General features: G+C 39.2%; 1 protein-coding gene across 1 annotated transcript; it reads right to left on the reverse strand.

Moving 5' to 3' along the window:
• gls2a (glutaminase 2a (liver, mitochondrial)) lies at positions 1-22499 on the reverse strand. The gene is made up of 18 exons (XM_049580259.1): positions 22142-22499; positions 19643-19730; positions 16267-16388; positions 12628-12757; positions 12096-12175; positions 11805-11968; positions 11305-11363; positions 7886-7918; positions 7742-7800; positions 7589-7655; positions 7419-7469; positions 5438-5614; positions 5193-5324; positions 4999-5091; positions 4774-4835; positions 3501-3577; positions 3336-3399; positions 1-3220 (listed from the first exon to the last, which is right to left on the reverse strand). The coding sequence occupies exons 1-18, from the start codon at positions 22351-22353 to the stop codon at positions 3064-3066; spliced, it is 1827 nt and encodes a 608-aa protein (XP_049436216.1). The 5' UTR covers positions 22354-22499; the 3' UTR covers positions 1-3063.
• Positions 22500-25497: the final 2998 nt, after the last annotated feature.

Raw genomic sequence — 25497 nt, forward strand, 5'->3', positions numbered from 1 at the left:
TGAATTTCAGGGATGCCATTTATTTGACACTACGCATAAGTGCCACAGCCTCCCGACTGAGCAGCACTGCAGTTACTGGAGTAAATATCCTCTTACAGTAACATCAGTGCAGCGCAGGCAGGCTTAGCAGGGTTTTTTTTAACAAAGAAAACCTAAATAAAACAAACGCTGTACAAATACACTCTCTTTTCATTTATACTGCATTCATTCTCTGAGATAATTAAACGGCTGCACTGACAATTAAACCTGTGTAGGCCTTCTTTTTACCACCACACAGAAAACTGAGCAGGAGCCAATAAAGGAATTGAAAAAGTCAGACTGATAAGAATCAATAATAGCATTGGTATCAATATATACTTACCAATTCCCATCTCTACAAGTGACCAATGAAAAGAGTTCACATTCCTCCAATAATAAAACAATCACTATGTTAACACAAGGTATCAGCAGTGAATAAACTGGCCTATGAGCCTTAATGAACTGATAAAAAGTACAATCAAACAGCCCTTCCACAGTTAAAGGCACAAATGCAACTGAATCACCTCTCGTTGACTGAGAATAATTAATGAAGCAGCTTTGGGAATATTTATACAGTTATTACAAGGGGAGCATAAAAACCCCTGATTAAACAGCATACTGATAAGGCAAAATATATTTCAATATATTAACAATAAATATGCACAGTATATTAGATATTTACATCACAGTGGCAATTTCTATCAGAAGCAGAGCACAAAAACAGTTCATTAATATTGCAACATGAGCTAAATCATGGCTTACATTAATGTCATTTTTCTCCACACAAGCAGCAGATTGCCTGATTATACCGGGCTTTGTTGATACTTTACATTGTTAAATGATTCCTCCAGCCTGCAAAATAAAGGACCTAACGGGACAGTTCATCCCTAAATCAAATATACATACTTTTTCTCGTACCTGTAGTGCTATTTATCAGTCTAGATCAAGGGGTAGGCAACCTGCAGCTCAGAATTTATATGGAATATATGGAAATGAATAACAGTTATTTCTTAACATTTTAATTTTCTTTTTTTTTTATAATTTTTTATTTAGAAAGAGCACTTTCAAATGGCAATGTCATAATCAGGTAAAATAATCAGCATAAAACATATGTATACAATGACATTATCAAATAAGTAGTCACAGATCATCTGAGTATATCTCCATATAGCTCTTTCAGATGTTTTTGAGCCTTTATGTAAGCATTAAGTGTGAATTATTTACAAGAACACGGGGGGCCTTCACATTGGAGAGGTATAGAAACAGAATATCAGTACATCCATATAACAAAATAAAAAGTTCAGGTTAAAGGTCACAAAAAATTACCTAGGTCAATACAACACTGTTTGCCTGACCTTTTCCAATAATTTAAGAGAAGTCTGGTCTTATAGGTTTAACGTACTCAGTCCATTTGCTCCAAATTTTGTAAAATCTATCTTTCTGGACTTGAAGGGAATATGACAGCCGCTCCATTATGTAAATTTCATAAATAATGTCTAACCATCCATCTATAGTGGGTAAGTGGGGTTTGAGCCAATTTCTCGTAATAACTTTTTTGCTTCCAGCCAGGAGAATTAGAACCAACTTTTTATCGTTATTTCTCCATCCGTCAAATTGAATATCTCCCATATAAACTGTATCCATAGTAAAAGGAATATTGACTCCAAATATATTGTTAATATGTTTGTGGATTTCCTGCCAATAAGGAACAATGACTGGGCAGTTCCAGAAAACATGATAATGATTGGCGTCGTCCATCCCACATTGTCTCCAGCAGCTGGAACCCCCTCCCCCATGTCTCTTTTGTAAAGGTGTAATAAAAAACCTAGCAACGTTTTTCCAACAGAATTCACGCCAGTTAGTGGAGCAAGTTGAAGTCCATTGTATGAGACATATTCTTTTCCAAGCATCCTCTGTTATAATCAAATTGCCTTCTTTTTCCCACTTTTCTTTTATGTACCACGTATTTCCTGATTAACATTTTAATTTTCATTCATGATTATTGTAGCCGTAAAGTGATTCTTACATTTTCCAAATGTATTAATGAGTGGCCTATACACTGTATAAAAAATGTTTTAACATCTCATCAATTATGCCTGGCACTTTTTCCTAGAATTTGCTCAATCTCAATACCGATGACTGAGCTTGAGTCTCCTTAGTGAGGCTAGCTATTGTTTCCAAATCCAAAAAAGAAAACGTCCCAAAGGAAAATAGTAAATTTCATAGTGAGTGGACAGATTTGTTTGTTTTCACTACAAACACTGTCAAGTTAAAGTACCAAATAATCATAATTAACCCACTGCAGAGTGGCTATTTTGTTGTAAAACATATTTTGAACAATCATTCAGACCTATTAGGAATGTTTAAAGGCTAATTTAGATTAAACAGGCTGCGTTGCCATCATTATCAAGGCACAAATATGTTTCGTGGCTCCAGAGAGTTTTTTAATTTTTTTTTAAATGGCTCTTTTGATTGTAAAGGTTGCTGATCCCTGATATAGATCATTTGGGTGTGAATTTCAGAGTGTTGGGGATATCGGCTGTAGAGATGTCTACCTCTCAAATACAATGAAACTAGAAGGCACTTGGCTTGTGGTGCTCAAAGCGCCAAAAAATACATTTAAAAAACTCAACAGCAATGTCTTTGTCCAGAAATCACAACCTCGTTGTATAGAGTTTTCATGTAGGAACTATTTTCTTTCTTCTGAACTACACCCAGCAACTGTATCACCACGCAGAAGGAAACGTGCATCTACTGCTAGCTCACCTAGCACCATGGAGCTAGGTAACGTTACAGCTCAGCCGAGGAGGACGCCATTGATGTTTACATCTCATGTTGTCACATCCATGAGTAGATGCACACTTCCTTGGGTGAACTGTCCCTTTAATCCTGGACTTCAAAGTTTTTCAGCAGTCTAAATATAAAATCTCTATTATCATATTAAAGACATTTATTCATCAGGTCTCTCCATCAGACTGTGTCCTTTCAGTCCTCTCATAATAAAACAGATATATTTCCATTACAAACCCTCTGATCCCTTATGGTTTAGATGATGCTCTTTAATGTGTCTAGTGGGGTCTTCTGCTCCTCTGTGTCACATGGTGCCTCGCTCTCAGTGTAGACACGCTGGTACTCTTGCAGAACTGAGACAACGACATCATGGCCAAACTGCATGGCGTCATCTAGAGGTGTGTTCCCCCATCTGATAGATAACAATGTAATATGGAGATGATTGTTAGGGTTGGTAATATGGAGATGGACATGTGTTTATACTATTTCTAATCTAATATCAGATGAATTTATGTTTAAACCCCTACCTGTCTTTCATGTAGGGATTCACTTTACATACTTCAGTTAGGAAGACAATAGCTTCCACATGACCTGAAAGACAAAAGGGAGCAACCCCCATGCCATATTTAATTTATTCTCGATTTCAAAGAAGAGACTGTTGAAGAATGAATGAACTGGTAATGAAGTGTCACCTTCTGCAGCAGCAATGTGGAGTGCCGTGCGAGAGTCGTAGTCTCTCTGCTCCATGTTCACAGCTGAAAGAGCAAACCTGGAGGGATAACAGAGGAACAGAGGGAGTGCACATGGAAAGGTTGACTTGAGTGATGGCAAATTATCAGAAACCCTGCTGAGTCGCCCGACAGTGACATGAGTAAAGAGCTCGTTAATACGAAAGCTGACGTGTTTTAAAAGGCAGTGAATGAACTCATGAAAGAATACTTAAACATTGTGGGGAATAAGCTTTATTGCTTACTTGCCAAGAGTTCCCATCTCTCAAGTCCGTATGGTAAATATAAAGCTATAGCTGGGACGGTATACGTAGCATAAAGAACAACTAGCCTGGCCCTGTCCAGAGGTAACAAAAATTGCCGACCAACACCTATAAAGCTTAATAATTAACATGTTATGTCTTGTTTATATAATCAAGTGTATAAAGTCTAGTTGTGATTCAATGGGGCTGGGTTATGTGCAGGAATAAATCTGTAACTACTATAAATTGTGGAGGACATAAAACCTGGGATCAGAATCTTCACTCTTATGACGCTTACTCAATTGGGCTCACTTCTATAGTAAAAAAAATATTGAAAATAAACTATTCCCCAATTTTCAGGCCACCCTTCGCTCTCCCTCAAGGACCCCTGTGGGTCCCCGGACCCCTGGTTAAGAACCACTGGTCCATTCTTCTCTAAATGGGACAATAATTCAAAAAATGAACATCACGCTGGATTGAATAAGACTTGAAACTAACGACTGGGACCATACATTCATTAGAGAAATGTTTTCTGAGATCATAAATCAAATGAGAATACATTTCATTTTCTTATAGACTTCTATTCAATCAGACTTCTTTTTGCAGCCAGTGTCGGCTGTTAGAGCGGTTAGAGAGAATGCTGGTTTAAGACACTTCTACATTGGCTTCACTTTTCAGACCCCTGAGAAAAGGCCTTAAAAAATCTAATTTGTTCGGAAAAAGAAACAAATTATAATAGATTTAGTTGTTACGTTTAGACAAAGCTGTTTCCCCTGTGTTCAGTCTTCTAGGCTAAGCTAACCTGCTCCTGGTTCCAGCTTCATACATAACAGACAGTATTATTGATCGTCTCATCTAACTCTCTGCAAGCGAGTGAATTTGTGCATCAATGTCAAACTGTTCCTTTAGGATTGCATCATCCAGCTGATGTGTATTCATCTGGTGTCTGCGCTTTGTGATGAAATATGAAAGGCGACATTTCTGTTTTTACTTACCTCCTCAGAGCGGAGACGTCACCGCTGAAGGCTGCAAACATCAGGTTTACCACGGACTTGTTCTAATGAATCAACAGACAAAAATCATATGAGTGTGGACTGTTTCGTAAACATTTTACATACATTTTCTCTGCTTTATTTTAATCATTCACTCCAAGAAGCATCTATGTTGCCTTGTAGCCTGAATGAGAATAACAACCTCGACAGCTGTGGGGCTGAACTTACTGGATCTTCATCTGATCTTCTCCTGGGGTCATGTTTCTTGGTAAAGTGTCTCAGATTGTCATAATTGTGGAAGTTGAAGTGAGACACCAGCTCCTAGTGGATCAGAAGAAGATTAAGATGACATATTTAAACCATGCATATACTGACAAATTGGATAAAGACATAATTATGAAATTGTGATGGTTACAGCATACCTGACAGAAGTGAATGCCACGAACACTGTTTCCAAGCCGATCCAAAGGTGGGGACCAACACATCATGCCCATGACGTTGGGTACAACCAGCAGAACAGCGCCTGAAACGCCAGATTTAGCAGGCAAGCCCACCTGAACAAAAAGGAGCAAACAAAAGGTCGCAGTTAATCTCACGACATGCTACCACTTAGAGCTACAAGAGTCACATTGCTATTAAAAAGATCCTTGAATTCCAGGCGGCTTACATGGAAGGCAAACTGTCCAGAGAAGTCATACATGCCACAAGAATGCATGAGGCTCAGGGTGTTACGAACGGCTTCAGCACTCAGCACACGCTCGCCTGTGATTGGACAAATGCCCCCGTTGGCCAGTGTGGCAGCCATGACACTTCCTGACTCACAGGTCACCTCAATGGAGCACAGCTGGAATGGAGAAATACAAAAATCAAAACTTTGTAAACTGGAGAGGCACACAGAACGGTTTAGAATAGTTTTGCTTCATTGCCCAGAGTTAGATGTGTACATCTATAGCTGGTTAGCTTGGCTTAGGGGGCGGCAGTAGCTGAGTCCATGGGGACTTGTCTTGGGAAGCGGAGGGTCACCAGCTCAAGTCCCCATTTGGGCCAAATATGGAGTGTGGGCTGGTAGCTGGAGAGGTTCCAGTAAGTCTCCTGCCAAGGTGCTGAATACTGAACCCCCAACTGCTAGGGCACCTGTCCATGGGCAGCCCCCTTGCTCTGACCTCCCTCCATTTAAAATTGAATTTCCCCCCAGGCATTAATAAAAGATATCTTCTTCTTCTTCTTAGTAAAAAGACAAGAAATAGCTAGCCTGGCAAATAAACACTATATCTGTATAAAAAACAAACTGCAAAATCAAAAAGGGTGGTGCATGGACTTTATGGAGTCCCACTTGCAGCTTCATATTTATCCCACAGACCATACAAAGAGCAGTACCCATCTTCTGATCTAATTCTTGATTAGAATTTTTTTTACTTATGTCCTAAAATATGGAACTATTTCATGACAGTTTCATCCACAGAATACTACAATGCGAAAGACAAAAGGTGGGTTACATAAGCAAGGATTAATTTGAAAATATGATCATAGTTTAAATTTAAATCATGTTGCACCAAACTTTAAAACTATCTTAGTTTAAGATAAGTGATATTTAAGCCTGTCTGTAAACATTAGTTTAGTTTTTTTTTTCTATTTTATTTTTTCAAAATATACAAAGCACAGTCACAAATTGACAGTACACAGACACCGATTTACATTACGAATGTTTCAAAAATTGATTAACAATAAAATAAATTGGGACATAACAATGCAAATAAAAATGTAACTAATAAAATCAAGTACTACACTACAAATATGGAGGACGCGGGGTTTGAGAGATAGGGTAGTCTTGTCCACAATTGCATGGTCTCTTATAAAACTAGTGTGGCAAAAAAATAGAACACGTAGACATTCAATCATATTGGATGGGAAATTTTCCATTTAATTAATAAAAGGTTGCCATATTTTATAGAAAGAGTGTATCTTATTCTATAAACACCAACTCTTAAAACTTCAATTTGAAATGTGATCCAGTGTAAACTTTAAACCTTTGAAATCACTGCCTTTTTGAGATGGACTGAGCAAACTCACCAAGTTCCTCAAAGACAGTTAAAGGACAGACTATACTGAAGTTTTATGATTGTGATAAATTTCTCTCAAGATATCGGTTCAGCAAGGAAACCATTATGGAACTGAACAGGAAGATTGGACCTGCTGTCAAACATGGCAGGGAAAGAAAGAAAATATGAAACTGTCTGCCAGCTGCTGTCGGGGCAGTCTCTTTTTTTCTTTACTGTGCTGTTGTCCATTTTTTTTTATCTTATCTTTCATCTTCTTTTATTATTTTATTTATCTTCAATAAGTTTTTTTCTCAAAGGAGGAGAACCTGCTGAGCCATCATGAGTTAGTAGCCTACTTACTAGGTCTAGACAGCATGCAAATTAATTTACTTATTCATTTAATTTAGGTAAGCGAGTACCGCCATATTGATTTAACTCTATTTAATTTGGGTTTACATTTTTAAAAAAAACCTCTGGTTTACTAAACATAAATTAGATTTTAGTTGTGCATTAGAGCTTTAATCTAGATTGACATTTTTTAAATTCTGATTACAACTAATTACAGACTAAATTAATCCTGGTAGGTGAAGCCCTGCCAAAGAGTCTTACCTGAAAGTAGAAGTCAAGAGCTGCTGTCATATCTGCATTCTCTGGAAAGCACTGCAGGGATTAAGATCAGAGTCAGCATATAATCAGGACATTTATTTTTTCTGAAAACCTGAGCATGGAACAAGCACTTGAAGTCATTGTATTTAAACATAAGATACACCATAACTCACTTTTTTCTCTTTGAGATAATAACCAATTGCATAATTCCTATCACCGGTCTCCCTCTCGGACTGGAAACTGCAAGAACATAACTGGTATTCAGAGAGTTGCATTTCGTGTGATGTAGGACAATAAGGTTGCATTCCTTGAAGCGCAGTACTCACGTTGCGTTGCTAAAGCCCACAAACTCTGTACCAGCCAAACTTTTCAGGAACTCCATCATCTGAAATAACACCATGGTTCAGCAGGGAGACCAAACAAGTATGTGGCATCAAGAAAAAGTCTGGAAATTAAAAACTTTTACTTACATAGTCGAACCTTTCGGCTTTATTTGAATGTGGCTGTCAACAGAGAGGGGCAAAAGTCACGTGCTGGTGCCAATTTTAAGTATGCCAACAGTCAGTGAGTCTCTATAGATGGCAGTGTTTGAATACTTTGACACCAAAGTGTACACGATGTCTTTGTGCCTGTCAGTGCATGGCAATGTGCACACGGTGGCCTGTGGGCTGTTCATGGCTGTGCTTGGATTTCACAGACCAGTAAGGGATTATTACCAAGTTGTAAAGTTACCAAATAGGGACCGTAGTCACATTCATATTTAATGGGTCTACCTTTAAAGGTTAAAGATGGTATCAAATATTACTGAGAGTTGAAGGGTGACCTGGGGCTAAACCTCATTGCCAATACAGGAGTTGATTTTATTTCTGGTGGTTACTCTCCAGGTGCTCTGACAACTAGTTTTTGAACAAAACATATAAATTTGTGACATTTAAACTTTTGCAGGTACAGCTGTTCCCACCGGGGCATGAATATTTCAGAAAATCAAAAACAGCTTTTATCAGCTTTGTAGTTTCCCCATTCTGTGTGGAAAATTATCAACCTTCTTCGTATCGAACCTCCTCAGTATACGTATAAATTACATGCAAATATAATATTCTCAAGCAATATTGTTCCCCTCCACACACACACACACACACACACACACACACACACACACACACACAAAAACAAACACAAGCGAGGGTGGCTAACACACCTTCTGTTTCGGGGGCTGTTATTGGCCAGGAGCACACACACGCCCCTGGTGCCAGGCCCACACACACGCAGTTCCTCCCTCGCTGCTGAACCTGACCCACATATGATAAAAAGTCCAGAGTATCTCTTCAGTCAGCTGGAAACATTATGAAAACTCCATGGAGGAAAAATAAACAGCCATATATGGATAAACTCCACCCCCACAACTCTCACAGTAAGGACAAAGCTCCCAGATAACTCTGACGGATGGTCAGTCGGATGTTAATGACCAGAGTCCAGCTGCTGGGCGCCAAGTGACCAGCTAATAGATGAGTGATTAGACAGTACGACATCACTGATAGCTCCAGCTTACAAAGGTTTCATTCTGTGAGCCTGAACTCAGTCCAATGATTCAGTCGTTCAGGCCTTTAAGACCATAATAAATGTATAAATAATATATAATCTAATATATAATCTAATTTTCAGAACCAGAAAGCTTATGTTTCACAGCACAAAAGCAGTTTGCAATCACTTCTTTCACACAGAGTGCGAATAGTGGCAGTGCCATGTTTCACAATGATTTCTGAAAGCATTTTTCAAATACATTTGTGAGTCCTGGAGGGCACCCACATGACCGTGCATGAATCGCAAGTGCAGCTTTTGTTTTGATGAGTGAAATGTGGTTTCATGTTGCAGATTGCAGCTTTCATTTTGCAAATTTGATGAAATGGGTCCCTGTACTTTTTTCTTCTACTGAGGTTGCAGCTAAAAAACAGATATAGAGCATCAATTGTAGTCCTTTTATTAGTGTAACACAGAAACATATCTGATTATCCTATTTAGTTTCTTTTTTCTATTACTTTTGAAGGACTACATCGCTGATTCTATTTATTTATAGTAAGCCTATATCTCAGCATTTAATTAACATCTCTGAAGAAAAATCAAACTTGTTGTTTTAAATGTTTAGCTTATTATCCAAGATATAAACTTCTTATAAAATCTCACAGGATACGGACAAGATGAATACCTGAACACAAACAATATTCACAGAGCTTACGCAGTTAAAACAACCAATGAGCTAATAGAAGAGTGTCAGGAAGAAAACAGATTTTTTTTTTTTAAAGCTTGCTAAATATGTATGATTGTTAAAAAAACAAATAAACAAACAAAAAAACACAATACAGAGAGAGATTTGTATAAAAAGTCCCAACAAATCATCTCCAATGAAGTATTCACAGAAAATAATCTAATCAAAATTCATTCAAATCGCTCGTTTTACGAAAACATTCTGCAGCTGCCACATTCACTCAGGAAGACTGTCTTTATGCTATATCCACTCACAATTCCCTCTCTATCCCACTCCCATCACTTCCACCAATCAGCTGATGATGGGTGTTCCCTCTCCCAGTTAGCCAATCAAACTTTGCCACAGTGTCCTTCAGCCATTTATGTTGCTGCTGCCAAACTTGAAATCTGTCCTCCTCTCTGCTCCTGTTGGCTGTCATTTTAGGCGGAATCGTCTCGCCCTCCTCCACCCCGTTAACCTCCAATCACCTGATCCTGAGCCCAAGACGAGCTCATCAAAATTCCTCTCACACTCCTCTTCACATCCAGATCCTCAGCTCCCTCTTCATCTCATCACCAGCATTACCACCACCAGCATCTAGACTCCACAGGGGGGGGTTCCCTAATCTTTCCCATACCTATGTACACATGTAAATAAATATTCTTTTATCTCAGAAGAGTATCTCCTGATTGAATTTGGGTTAACTGTACAGTTTTTCAGTTCAGTCAGGAACACTTTAGTCAAAGAAAACTTTATTTCCATTTGCAGTATTATATTTGGTGGTATGGCTCTGTTCTGGGGCCCCTCTGCCTTTCCTCTGGCCTATGCAGAAAGCCTCTTCCACATGCCTACATGGAAAGAGAGAGAACACACCTCTCTGCCCTTCCACGTGCCTGCATGGAAAACCATAAGGCAGAGAAAGCACACCTGTCTGCCCTTCCACGTGCAAATGACGGAAGCCTGAGGCAGAGAGGCAAACCCCCCCTGCCCTTCCATGTGCCTACATGGAAAGCCTAAGGCAGGGAGAGCAGTAGCAAAGACCCCCCAGGACTGGAACAGAGCAGCAACAATGACAAACAGAAATGACATTGATAAGTCAGACACAGCATCAAAAGGAGGAGCTGGGGTGGAGGCGGGTTGCAAAGCAGCTTGCAGAGGAAGCAGCAACAGTAGGCAGAGATCAGCTGATGTAGCTGGGATGTGAGCTGAGCTTGACATTGTGTCCTGCCTGAACTAACTCTATGATGAATTTGTTCTGTACTGTTATAGTTATGCATTTCATATAATATGAAATATCCATTAAATATGCCTCTTAATTTGGGGTTGTCAGTTTACTCAATAATAGAAAAGTGGTCCCTTAAGGAACACTGCCGGGAACCACTGGCCTACATTTGATCTGTGTAGTGAGAAGTTGCAGCAGAAAGCTACATTTAACATTTAACATTTAATAAGGTCTCAATTTCAAAACAATTTTTTTGGCATAAACAGATACTTCCTGAGATTCCACTCTTTGTTTTTTACCCTGACATCCTAATTAATGACAAATGACTGTTAGTAAGTATATTTTGTGTGTGTAGTCTAAAATGAAAACCTCTGTATCTACTGTCATATCAGTGTGTTCATTACTGACAAGCCTTCAGATTTTACCTTAATTAAAGAACTGATGACGATAGCTCCGGCATTCACCATCGGGTTGTGTGGTTTATCTGCATGAGAAACGAGAGAATGTATTACTCATTTACTCCTTGAACACAAGAGCAATAAAGTGCTGAGATCAGAGAGGATATTTCATCACAGTAACTGATGAGCTAATAAACTGAGCACATAAAGTACACTTCTGTTTGCTTCAGAGGGAATGTAATAGAAAATTGCTTCAAAGTTAGGTGTTTAAATAATAAAGTCCTTCTGGACAACTTATTTTCCAGTAAATTCTTGCAATATCTTTGTTCTGTCAACAACTAGAGACTGTTGAAATTTCTGTTTCCAAAATTTCGCAATCACATTCTGGGGGAGAAGGTGTGTTTTGTGGAGTTTCACTTTTTACAAATCCAGGATTAATCACATGTACACTCAGTATTACTGTTACTGTTTGTTCTCATGTAAAAAGGATAACTGGAGTGAAAGTTTCAATAACGCTCACCACTTACCGTCCTCATTGAGTGACAGCTTGTTGAACTTGAATCCACTGGGCTCTTTGCCCACAAAGTGGTGAACATTGTCACCGCCGAACTCGTGCACAGCGATGGCATACTCCAGAGGTTTCACACACGACTGCAGACAAAAGGGAACCTTGGTGTCACCAACAGAGTGTCTGCATGGCATGAGGATGTGATGGAGAAGAATGGAGACAAAACAAAAATGGAGGAGTGTTAGTGAGGGAGTACACATGGTGGAGGTTTTCAGAATGGTAACATGATGAAGTGATGATGTCACCGTACCTCTGTCCGTCGATTGTGCACAGAGATACACCCCAGAGATCAGGGCTGAACTTAGCCAGCTGAGGAATGTAATCAGCTACCTGCATGAAGACACACGACAGTTACTGTAATGAATGAGCACACAATGGATTAGTATGTGGATTAGTTTATTACAGGGCTGCAAGTAACACTTATCCTCACTGTCGATTAATCTGTCAATTATTTTATCAAATAACCAATTAGTTGTTGGTCTATAAAATGTCAGGAAGTGGTGAAAAATGTCAATCAGTGTTTCCCAAAGCCCAAGATTACATCCTGAAATTTCTTCTTTTGTCCACAACCCAAAATATTCTGTTTAATGTCAGAGAGGAATAAAGAACCCAGAAAAAAAGTCACATTTAAGAAGCTTAAATCAGAGAACTTTGACGTCTTTTATGAAAAAATACTTAAACCAATAAACTGATAGTCAAAATGTGTGCCGATTAATTTTATAGCTGCCACTTAATGGATTAATCGCTTACTCTCTGCATCTCTAGTTTATCACAGTACTCACTTGTCCTGCCTCCTGCTGTTGTGCAGCCTCATACATCCTGTCAACGTGCATGGTGAACTCTTCAAAGTTCGGGATGATGAACTTTTTTCTGAAAGCCTTAGTCAGCAGCATGATGTTGTTGCCCACACATCTGTAAGAGGACACATTATTGAACAGACGTCATGAGGAGAATTACAAAGAATTTCAAATACAGATCCTGCAATTACAAAAACACCCCGGACCGAAACACATACACATAACGGTAAGTTGAAGTGAATTCAATTTTGTTTTTGGTGCTCAGTTCATTTACAAAGTGCCTCTCAGTGTCTTTGTCCCTGGTTACTTTGTGTGTCTTATGGATTGTCCATAGAAACAGTTACACTGTTTGAGGAAACACATCATGCTGTTGAAATTCTGAAAGTAATTTCATGATAAATTTCACTCACTTCCATTGTATCACTGGCGAGACAGACATCTCTGAGACAGATGTTTCTTTTTATTGATTTTGGTAAACTAAAATAAGCCGAACAACCACAGTTCATAGGCTACTAGGCAGTAGGCTTGGAAGGTATGCGGTTTACAAATCCTGAAGGTATGATTTTCAATATCGTCACAAATACAGACACAGAATCTACCTCTTCGTTTTCTCATATTGTAGGATATTGTAATGTGAAGCACTCTGAAACTCTGGTTTAGAAAAGCACTACAGAAATAAAGTTTAATATTATTATTATGAATAAACTGATATGGAGATGCTGCATTGAGGTGATGTAGTGCACAGCATACGCCATGAGGTATACTGCCATGAGGTCAGTCTGTACTGGTGGAACAGGCAGCTGAAGCTAAGGAGGCTGGTAACAGTGAGTGGTGGAGATAACATTACAGGGCTAGTGAAAAAACTAAGACGCCTCTGCCTCTGTTTGGGAGTATTGCCACATATAACATTATCTTGAGATGACTTCTTTCAACAACAAAAGCAGTTTATAGCCATATGATTTTATTCAACACATCATGTTCGTTCAGCCAACTGATGTGCTGGTATCCACCACAGCAACGAGAAACCCTGTGAGAGTCTATACATTGTTTTTAAGGAAAATCCTGCATAGTAAGTAGAAACCAGAGAAGGACATAATCCTATAATAATTTACTCACATAAATGGTAATGACTTCTGCATTTATTAATTAATGAAATGACCATAGCATTCAGAGTGCTGTGCATATTAACTAGATGACTACAGGCTAGTATGGCTGATTGACCCTTCGCTAAGTCCTGCCCCTGGACGCAGACTGGCCAATCATAACGTAGCTTCAGGCTGGATCAGACCAGGGTCATTGACTGTGATGCAATCGTTTCAGATTTCCTTCATTTTCAGGCTGGTTTTGTGGATTTGGAGCTAAATGTTGTGCCTGGGGCACGTCGTGTATTGATGATACTGGTTACCTGGAGAGGCTGGAAAAAGATATGTTTCTTCCCTGTTCCAAAACCAAAATCACATCCTGAAAAGTGTAGGGTTAGCTAGCTAGCTACTGAAGATACAGCCTACTGAATGTATACACATGCTGCTTTTGCTTTGTAATGATTATAACAGTGAAAAAAGACCAACCCTACTGTACAGGAACCAGTGAAGGGAAGCAGGGAAACTTTGCTGATATTGAACCAGCTGTGTGTCATCGCACTTTATTTGACTTCCCTCAGAGATCCCTGCCTGTCTGTTAGCAGAGGTCTGTGTACTGGCAGTGGCACGGGGGCGAAGCCAAACACCGTTCATCTGCACACACTGTGATGCCACACAGCCGGTTCAATATCAGCAAAGTTTCCCTTTATATTCATTGTCTTGTGTGGCGATCAGCAGTGATGTGGTGGTTCACTTTTACACTGTGATCTGTAGCCTATTGTTTGGCTTTAGCTTCTAACTATCTTTGTCTTTTTAACCTGTTGTTGCTGCTGAGTCAGTTTGACATCCTGGATATATCCTTCTAACACAGACTGTAGACCCCTCTGTCTGCTTATCTCTGGAATCACTGTTTCTTTTTCCCAAAAATATGATAATATTTCTTCAGGGAGTGCAGTTAGTTACAGTGTGGGCTCCTGCTTATTTAGCTTGGACAATCACAAAGGGGTGGGGCTTAGCGAAATGTCAAGTTGACCTCTAAAAGTAAGGTAACAGTTATTATGAGTTACAGTTATATGATTGGATAACATTTTTTTACAATTAGCAAGAACACCAGACAAAGTTTTGCTTCTCTGACTCAAACACCAGAGCCTCCATCACTGAGAGCGGTTCTGCCTAAAAAGTGTTTGTATAACTGAAGATCCAATCAATATAATTGACATGCTCAGCTCCTCACTGGGCTTTCATCATTTTGTTTTCATCACACTGGAGTCAAAGCGACCATCTTCAGGCCAATAAATACCCAACTAACAAACACGCCTGCCCATATCAGCAGATCCTGATAGTTATTATAGATTTTCACTACTATGATTGGTCAGCAGTGTTGTAAGCTCTCAAGGAAAGGTCTGTGCATTCTGTCACAGCTGGTCTGAACTAAAGTATCTGGCCTGCAGCCCTCACTAATCCAAAGCGATGCTAGCGTGAGGTTTTGAGACACCAGGAGAAGAGAGTGGAGAGTGCCTGCATTATTCATATGGGTCATTTCCTAAAAAAAAAAGAGGAGATAGCGCTCTCTATTTCTAGTAGCATATTTATAGTAAGCTCTCAAGTGTTCTTCAGGAAAGGATAGCCTCGCAAATCAAAGAAAGCAAGCAAAAAAGGCGGACATGGCCAATTAAATTTGACAAAGACTACCAGACTGTGTAACCCTCTGCTGTTCCAAACCAAAGGAGGAGATTGAGTGAATTACACTTACAAATGATACTGCTGAGATCTGTAGAGTGCACTCATGTAATTGCCACAGTGTGGACTGGAACTTAACCAGAATGATGCCCTTTTATTAACAGCCCCTGAGACCCCTATGTCTTTCTGCACCGTCCACTGCTTTGACTGCCATGTGTGCATGTGAATTTGGTTAGCAGCAGCTGTCGGCCGTAAAACGCCTGTCTCTGTCAGTCTCTTGGACTCAAATAGCGCTGACCACAGTTTACTCCTCCTGTTACTCCTTTGCATGTCCACAAAAAAGCGTGAATAACCCCTAACCTCACCTAACCTTACAACTTGCATCATCCTTTTTCTTTTGCTTTTTTGCAGATCTGCTGGTTTCACAAACTAATTTGAATATGCAATTTCCAATTGAGAAGAAATGTATGAAAACATTAGAATAAAAACCAAATTAGAAAAGCACTCGGAGAGCGCAGACCTCCACCAAACAGCTCGGATTTTATCCACTTCGCTTCAACCGATCACCATTTATCATCTGTTCCTCGTCCCATTATCAACCTTTCCTGAAAATTTCATCAAAATCCGTTCAGAACTTTTTGAGTTATGTTGCAGACAAACAGACAAACAGACCAATGCTGGCGAAAACATAACCTCCTCGGCAGAGGTAAAAGTGGTTGTGCAGCAGTGATAGAAATCAAGTGTTCATATACATATATATGTAATTACAGAGGGTGTTCTTTCTACTTTTCTCTCGCAGGTGAAAGTTGAATACTCCCCCTCTGTGCATAACTATGTCTCCATAAATACACAAAGCTTTTCTCACCTTCTGAAGAGCTTCTTGTCCATCATGACAGGCCCTATAGAGTCACGTGAGGATTGTCGCATCTGACGGACACAGTCACGCAGCCGAGGGTCAGATGTTAACAAACCAGTTTTTCTCAAAGCCTGGAGAGGGGGTAAATAAAGCAGGTTTTTAAGACGGAAAAAGTGCAAGTCATAGATGACAGACATTATTCATAAACATTTTGGATCATCATGCACAGTAGTGTTTATGTATTTTCGGTTAGCAGGGTATCAAACAAGTAGATGGATATAATTAGGGGACTTAAAAGGCTCAGGGGTGCCCACATGGGATTTGGGAGGAAATACAGGCGTAGACTGGCTCACTGGAATCCTTCTAGTAAATCACACGTCAAGCTAACAGTCACTGTGTGAAGCATGTGCGTCTATTTTGGGGACACCATGTGCATGACTGATCCGACCTACGAGGCCCCAGAGTCATCTCATCTGGTAACCGTAAGCAAACGGACCAAAAAGCACATGGCTACAAGCCTGCTGTTGCTGTTGTTGAATGTCTGTGAGTGATTCTTTGCTTCAGGGCAGGAAATGCTAAAGATGGGGCTTCCCTCGTCGAGTTTTATCCTTCAACTGAATGTATGAGAGGGTTTTGTGTTCAAGTCTGTGGAGTTTTTGAATAACAACACACAACAGACACAGATAGGCCTTGTGAAAAATAGCTCAACTAACAAGATATAGTGCAGGGGTGTATGTCTGTGGGCCAGAAGCAGGCCGCAAAAGGGTCCAACCTGGTTCACTGAATGACTTTGCACGCCTAGTATTAATGCACTTGCAAAGGCCAAGTGGTGCCAGGTTTCAAGAGCACATTAACACTGAGGTGCCTACTTTATGCAAAGAGCTACTTTAGAGACTTTTCCACCCTGAACACAATACAGTTACCTGAAAAAACTACAACAACAACTTATCGTGGTCATTAAACATTGTGCAAAACATTGTCAATCTGCCACCTAAGTACAAAAGAATCTGTATCAGACACTGCCAAAAACTTTAGATTTGTAAATGGTTTGGAACGCAGCAGACAACTTAACCTGCTTCCTCAACAGCTTCCACTTTAATTTGGTGTGGTGATGGTAGAATTAATACAGAGGGGTGGAAATGTATGTAAAAATGCACATGTAATGACAGTGAGTAGCAGAATGACTGAATGTGGAAAACTGAGACGTATTGTTGGAATTGTACGTATTCTTCTTAAGACACGTCATCCATTTAGTAAATGAATGAACATTTTCTTCTTTACACTGAAAGAAAGAGAAACATTTGGAGGTGTTGTTACTTACGGGTTATTATGCAATGGTTTTACTGGTCCAACCCACTTGATATCAAATTCACTCATAAACTAAAATTAGTTTAACCACACTGATATAGTGTTTATTACATGATATCTTAACTAATGAAATAATGATGCACCATGTATGCCTGAATCAGTATATAATGAATAAAACTGTTATTAAATACACATGGTCGTGTAGAGTTGACACAATGTTGATTATTTGATTCAAGTCATTTTAAAAATAAACATGATATAAATACATTGTATCTAGCTGAGCGGCAAATGTGAATATTTGCTGGTTTTCTTAGTCTTCTATGATAGTAAACCAGGTATTTTGGACCGTTGGTCAGATTGAACAAGTAATTTAAACAATCAAACCTGGGCTTCTGGAGGGTGTGATGGACTTTTTTCTTTACTATGTTCTGGTGTCTTATAGATCAAACAATTCATTGATTAATAAACAGTACTGAACAATCAGTTACATTGTCAAGGGCACTATAGAATATGTATATCAATGTATGCCTCCACGCACCAGTCAAGCTGCAGTTATAGTTTACGTCAATGTTTGTGAAAACGTGGATGCTTCAAACACATTTTCAACCCAGCAGCCAAGAAGATCTAAACAATCAACACAGTTTCAAGGTGGACACGAAGATTAGTGACAAGGTTTTGTAAGGTCACAGTGACCTTGACATTTGACCTTTCAACCACCAAATTCTAATCAGTTCATCGCTGAGTCCAGGTGGACGTTTGTGTCAAATTTGAAGAAATTCCCTCAAGACATGTTCATGAGAATGAGACAGATGTAAAGTCATAGTGACCTTGACCTTTGACCACCAATATCTAATCCATTCATCATTGAGTCCAAATTCATAAAATTTGAATGTTTTTGATGGATTTGCCAAACAGATCACTGCCAGGTATCTCCATCTTAACCAGGCATCTTAATCAGTCGACAACAGTTTCAGCTATTTAAATGTAAATCAGCTACTTTCCACATCTTTATAAAATTCAGTGTCATTTCCTTGATACTACTACAGTGATTTCCCATCTTACGCTGCCATTTCTACAACAGAAACTGGATTTAACTAACACGTGCTTTAAAAACAATTATTTCTTTCTTAACAAGAAATATTCTTGAAGGCTGACTATGACCCTAATATGACTTGTTAGGAAGAATGTTTTGCAGTTATCTACACGGAAGGACACTAACACCTTCACCATCTATGCTCTAACCCGGTCACCTCTACAAACACAGCCAATCATCCGTGGCACGACAACAAGCCTCCTGTGTTGACACATGTCTCTTCTCCTGAATGTGTGCTCGTTTTTAAAATTACTGAGTTGCCATAGACACTGAGCTCACCAGATGTCCATGTCTGCCTATCTTTTAACGTGACTGTGTAAAAGGTTGCACCACGTGAAGCTAAATGAGAGTGAGATTAATTTCAAGACAAAAACACCACACAGTATATGTCCTGGTCACCTTCTGAGTATGTAAGGTACAGAACGTGCCCCTTGCAAGACTTTAAAAAGATGAACTGTGGCACAGATTCAGAAAAGCTCAACATCTTTTCAGTAATATGTGTGTTTGGGGTGCCAATGTATAAGGAGGTCTGTGCCTTAGTCTACCATAGTCACTCTGTAAGCTCTTAGGTTCTGTAGTTAAAATTAAATGCCTTTAATCTGGTTGCCATCACATCTGGTGGTACAATCTCAAAATTAAGATATTGTAATTAAAGCCCCAAAGTAATTAAACTTCAATGTTAAAAATGCATGTTCCACTGGTGCCGATTCCCTCAGAGTCACACCTACTATATTTAGTCCTATTACGTAAGACAGTCTTTAAACACCTTTTAAACTTGACCCCGTGTTCAGCTGGAGACACTCTGGAATCCTGTCGCGGGCTTCTATATACTCCCCAAGGCTGCTTTAACATAAGCCATAGGTGTTTTATGGAAATACAATACTGCTGTAGGGCAGAGTGTGTTTGTATATACATCCATACACGTCATGGAAAGTCAAAAGAGTCCATGGCGTGACAGAGAGTGTGACTGTGTTGTTGACTCACAGAGATGAACTGAGACAGGGGGATCATCTCCTTGCCTTCAGTGATGGTGTAGAAAAGTAGGTCCTCCATGCTGGACATCAACCTACTTCTGCCAAAACAAACAGCACACATAACATGTATGTTGTAATCTTTGATTTTGGACTGGCTCCAATGTATCAAGTGAAAACCATGACCGGTGTGCCAATGCTTGTGTTGACAACATGGCCTGTAGTGAAAATACTGGCAAACATCCAGCTATTGACCTAGTTCTTCACACAAAGTGTGTTTTAGAGGGGCCATGACCTCTATACCATGACTGTATGTATATGAAATATACAGTATGTTTTCTCAGGCGCCTTTGGGTCTAGCATACCTAAAATACACATGTACTTTGAAATATTATTCACCTTGCCAATTTAAAAAATGAAAAAAAAATGAATTTTTTTTTTTTTACCCAAACCCTAATTGTGTACTTGTAACTCATATACTCCATGCCAATCATAAAATCTATGAATAATTCAATTTAAAAAATGTAATTTTGTGGGAGACAATGCTTATTTGCTTTCTTAGCAAGAGTAACTAAAGGACAAAATTGATACCACTCTCTTATCAGTGAGTTAAAGCGATAATTCAGTTTTTTTTAAGTGGGGTTGTATGAGATACTTATCTTTAGTTAGTGTATTATTTATAGTAGATGTCAGTCGGCATGCCCCTAATTTGGAAAGGAAAGACTGGAGTCCAGCAAGGAAGCTGCGCACTTTACTGCTTTGGAGGAGTCAGCAACAAAACATATTTTTAAAAAATCCCACCTAAAACAATCAATAACAGTTCAAGCGTACGTTATATTGAGAGTATTTTAACCGCTTTACCTTTCTGTCAGACAGCTCGTTCCAACAGGGAAGTCATTAATGGCTTCAGTTCCATAAGTCTACACTCTTCAAAGCCAACAGACTCCATTGACAAAAGCAACAATTTTGACTCATTGAAAACAGGAGCTGCTGGTCCACCGCTGCCTCACTCAGTTAGTTAGTTAGTGTTAATGTGTCACTTTGGCTAATTAGAAATAGTCCATTTAAATGCCAAAGTCACACAATTACACAAACAAAATAACTATTGAGGCAGTGGTAGACCAGCAGCTCCTGTGTTAAATCACTGTTTTTCTCAATGGAGTCTGGCTTTGAAGAGAGTGATATATTGGCTTCAGTTTTCAGTCAGAAATTTCTGTCTGATGCAAACGTAAAGCAGTGAAAATACTGCTAATGTAGCGTACACTAAAAGTGATATTGATTGTTTTTGGTGGCTAAAATACATTTTATCGTTGATCCAATCCACAGTAGTGAATTGCTTAGCTTCTATTGTGGAATTTCTGCCTGTTTCTTCAAACTGGGGGCATACCGACCACCATCTACTGTAGGTAATCAACCAACTATGGTTAAGTACCTCATACAACACCGCTTGAAAAATCAGAAATATCCCTTTAACATAAGTAACTAGATAATGTTATGTAATACTAGCTAGAGACAAAATATAGTTAGCTTAGCATAAAGGCAGGAAGTAGGGGGAAAAGTAAGCCTTCCTCTGCCCAAGGATGAAAAAAAAAACCCCACCTACCAGCACTTCTACTGCTCACCGATTAAAACATTAAAGTATATCTCGTTTGTTTAACTTTTACAAAAAGGTGTGTGTAAAAAAAAAAAAAAGAAAAAAAAAAAGACATTTTGTGGATTAACCTGGGAGCACTTCTCGGACCGGACTGGCTGAACACAGTAACTTCCTGGCGCCATGTCATTAGTCTGCGGTTGCTAGGCAACCAGCAGAATGATATTAAACCGCATATGCTAACCGATGCGCTAACTCTTTAAAACTAATACATATATGCTTTAAAACCGCAACTTGTTTTACACTTTAGTTTGTTTATTAATTTAAAAAAGAACAAGTACTGGGCGTTGTTTTTCATTTTATTTATTTATTTATTTATTTATTACTTTTGTACAGAACGGGCTAGCTGTTTCCATCTCTGTGGTTAGCTAACGTCGTCTGCTAGCTTTATGTTTGGCTAACGTTAACGGACAAATATGACGGTGGGATTGCTCTTAAAACGCCTCGCAAGAAAGTGAATAATATTACTGGTAAGAGCTGTTGCCATCAAATATTTAAGACAAAAAGTTAAAAATTATCGTGAATGCTAAACTTAAGAGATGTTTTAGGCTTAAAACATAAAGTTGAACAGACAGTCAACATAATAGGATAGTCAGAGCGGCCGTTTCCATCTGTTTCTATGCTTAAAACAGATTTTACTGTGGTTACTGACCACCATTATTCTTGTTATTGTTAACGTTAAGTAGGTGTTAAGTTTTATGATATGGTAGGAGTTGCTAGTTATAGTAGCATGAAATGTTACAACCACACAGTTAATTACATCTGACATCTCTCAGGAATTTCATTGTTGTAAATTTATGAAAACTATTTTGGCTACTTAATGGTGATTTATTCGTTCATAGACACCCTACTGTGACCTACTTGGGGTGCTCTTGGTCCACATCAGGGGGCTTCTGTTCGTGAAAGGCTCTGTGGGTGTGCGGTGATGCTGCAGCCCAGCAGGGGAGATGAACAGGTTGCTGCGTCCTCGACCAAACAATGTTTTCAGCTCCAACTCTGGCGGAGATCCCTGCATTTTTAAATAGCTGCAAGATTCCCGGGTTAGCTGTCCTCAGACTCTTCAGACAGTGCATTGTGATAAGTAGGGCTTAATCTTTAATAATTCAGAAGAGTTTATTTTTTTCCCCGCCAGTAGCTGATCTAGAGAGATATTTGTGACCAATGCCCCTTGGTCCTCAGAGCTTTAAAAGCAGCTGCTGTCTTGCAGACTGGGTCAAGTGAAGGCTCGGGGGGCGGGGCTGTGACACAGACAGCATGTTGGTTCAGACGGTGGGGTCAATATTATAACTAGCAACTACTGAAACCACTCCAGTGTTTGGTGTAGGTATAACTTTCAACTGCAGCTGATTATTAAGGTGGAAAAATCACGTTCATACTTAAGTTATATTACTTTTAGCACTTAAAGTCTACTCTCTGATCATTGGGTATTCAGCTTTTTCATCCTAAATAACTTGCAGTGTATTACGTTTCAAATTAAAAGAAAAAAGCAACAGACCTGGGGTGACAGAGCTTTCTTCATAGTCGCCCCCTCCCTCTGGGACTTTCTCCCCAAACACGTGTTTGCAGAGTGATTGCATCAACCTTTCCGGTTGAAATCACTCATCAAAACGTTTCAAAAGAGCTATTAATGTGTGAATAATGTTGGATGTATTTTTGTGAATTTCAATTTTATGATTGTTTATAACTAATGTGTCTTTGAGTGCTATGAAAAGTGCTCTATAAATAAAATTTATTATTATTAATAGATGAATAATGTCACTGTGGACAGTGTAAACATAAAATACTGTAGTGATAATCGTGGTCCAAATTTGAACGTAGAATTGTGGTTGAAATTGCTAGGAAGAGCTCAAATATCACTAAACAAATTTTATTCTCCAAACATTGCAGCATTTAGCATCAACTGGCCTTGGACAAGTGGACATGTCAGCAAACAAGTGCATTTAAAGGAGCGGTTTGTAGGATTTAGTGGCATCTAGTGGTGTGGATTGCAGATTGCAAGCAGCTGAAACTTCTGCTCTGTGCCAAGTGTGAACCAAGTGTAGTTAGCAGTCTCTCTGTCGTCACAGAGAGGCTGCTAACTACAGTGGCTAACACAAAAACCTGGATGGTCCTATCTAGAGCCAGTGTTTTTTTGTTGTCTTCTACTGTAGAAACATAGTAATGCAACATGATTCGTATTTTCAGGTGATTATGCACTTAATAAAATATACTTATATTCAGTTTCTAAAAATGTATCTCCCTAAATCATACACTCTGAAGCTTTCACTCTTATTACAGAAATTTGACCATTTAAAGCCTGGAATTTTTTACTTTTCCTTGTATACATTCATATACTGATATTTCATTTATAATATATTTTCTTTTTTCTGCAACTTTATGTTTCGTTAATTATGTTGCTTTCCAAAGATTTGCTGTAGAAGAACTACTACTAGAAAGACATCTTACTATTATTATCAGTAATTACAAGGATGGTCATGATGATGTTGGCAAAAATGCTGATGATAGTCAAAATAATAACAGTCATTAATTATCTACTATTAGCTCTGTGGAAGAATAAATATTTAATGATCTGCATCTCAAACATCTGTGCTCCAATGTGACATTCACTTGGTGAATCCCTTATCAGTATCCCAACAGGAATCTATGATTAAGTGTTTCAGCTGTATCTGTCAGTTAAATTTAATCTTATATGGGGTGTCTTTGTTGTCTAAACATGGCCTTAGTGGATAGAGCAGGCGCCCCATGTACAAGACTGTTGCCGCAGGAGCCCGGGTTTGACTCCAGCCTGTGGCCATTTCCTGCCTGTCACTCCCCCTCTCTCTCTCCCTTTCACACTTGTCTGTCCTGTCGATTAAAGGCCAAAATGCCCCAAAATATATCTTTAAAAAAAAAAATAATAATAATCTTACAGTATTCATTGAATCTAAATATGGACTGGTGTAAATGTGTGTTGTTATTCAGTCAAGTAAATGATGTAAATAGGTAATAAGTCAAGGTGTCAAGAGAATTATTTCTACTGCTGTTAAGTGGCGACACCCCATGGTGAGTTTCCCACACTGACTTACTGAAATCTCACTCTCTTGTCCTCTAGGTGGCGCACTCACTCCAGGACCCCATATTCAGGTTAGTCTCTGTTCTCTGACTCTGCTGTTTTGTTCCGAGGACACATCACAGTCGTGTGTCTGATACCCTTCCTCCCCACATACTGGTTTTGGCAGGCTTCCTGGTGCTTCAAACACAATTTATTGTATAATTTGTGATCTCTTGAGGTTGAGCCCTGGCTTCCTGTCTTTGATGACAGCTGCTTTGTGAGATGCTCCTCAGCATGACAGAGGCTTACTGTGATGGAGCTTTTTAAAGCATACTCAAAAAACAGTTGGAAATTTGTTTCTTTTTTTTGCCAGTTATCCTACTTTTTGAACTATTTTTCATTTTCCTCCAAGGCAATCCTTGTGAAGGCAACTTAAATCAATCAGGAGATCAAGGATCCTGGTGATCCTCCACCACACCTACCTCCAGTTTCACAGCACACATGCTAATCATTCACCTTCTACCTTTCTAATGCTTGCAGACTATGCAGTATTAATTTCCAAGCAGACTCTAGAGGGTGACATGTTATTATCTCCATTACCAATTAAACAAGGCCCCACTAGGTTCTGGTGGTACCCTCTGCATTTCTAGGTGTGTGACTTCTCCAAAGAAGTACATGCTAACCGATGGCCTCCCCGCACTACCTCTGCCGGTTGTAGCTTCTCTGTTTTCAGACGAAAATGTTTTCCATTCCTGGGCCAATGAATGCCACCTTTGTCCCTTCATCCTCCATCTTGTGTGAGAAAGCCCCCCTCGCTGCACTCGCCAAGCCTGCACAAACTTAACCTCTTCCCCCCTCCACCTCACACAGGAAAAGAAACATACCGGGTCTGGTGCTTTGATTCAGGCTCAGTAATCTGGAGGTCTGGATAAAGCCCTGGCTTAGAGTCCACTTTGGGCAGCCAGTTTGGAAGAAAAAGGTGTAGTAGCTGCTGAAATGTGATTGGAACAGCATTTGGATTAATCAGATAAAAATTTGGGTTAATAAAACAAATTGACGATACAGACTAACAGCCTCTAAGAAGTTAAAAAGAGTTGGCTAAAGATGTAGAGTCGTTATTCAAAGTTAAGTTAGAACAGCTAGTTCATGCTTGAAAATGTGTGGTAATAAACATGGTAAGAGATAT

This window comes from Epinephelus fuscoguttatus, linkage group LG7, assembly GCF_011397635.1.
Source record: "Epinephelus fuscoguttatus linkage group LG7, E.fuscoguttatus.final_Chr_v1".
In the NCBI taxonomy this organism is placed as follows: domain Eukaryota; kingdom Metazoa; phylum Chordata; class Actinopteri; order Perciformes; family Serranidae; genus Epinephelus; species Epinephelus fuscoguttatus.

What these genes read in the sequence shown, in the direction of transcription:
- gls2a (XM_049580259.1), bottom strand. Translation starts at nt 22,353, where the DNA reads ATGCACTGTCTGAAGAGTCTGAGGACAGCTAACCCGGGAATCTTGCAG. An exon ending in GACAAGAAGCTCTTCAGAAG is followed by an intron (nt 12,758 to 16,266) that starts GTGAGAAAAGCT and finishes GTCCTCTTACAG; the next exon opens with ATGTGTGGGCAACAACATCA. An exon ending in CCACATTGCTGCTGCAGAAG is followed by an intron (nt 3,400 to 3,500) that starts GTGACACTTCAT and finishes TTTGTCTTTCAG; the next exon opens with GTCATGTGGAAGCTATTGTC.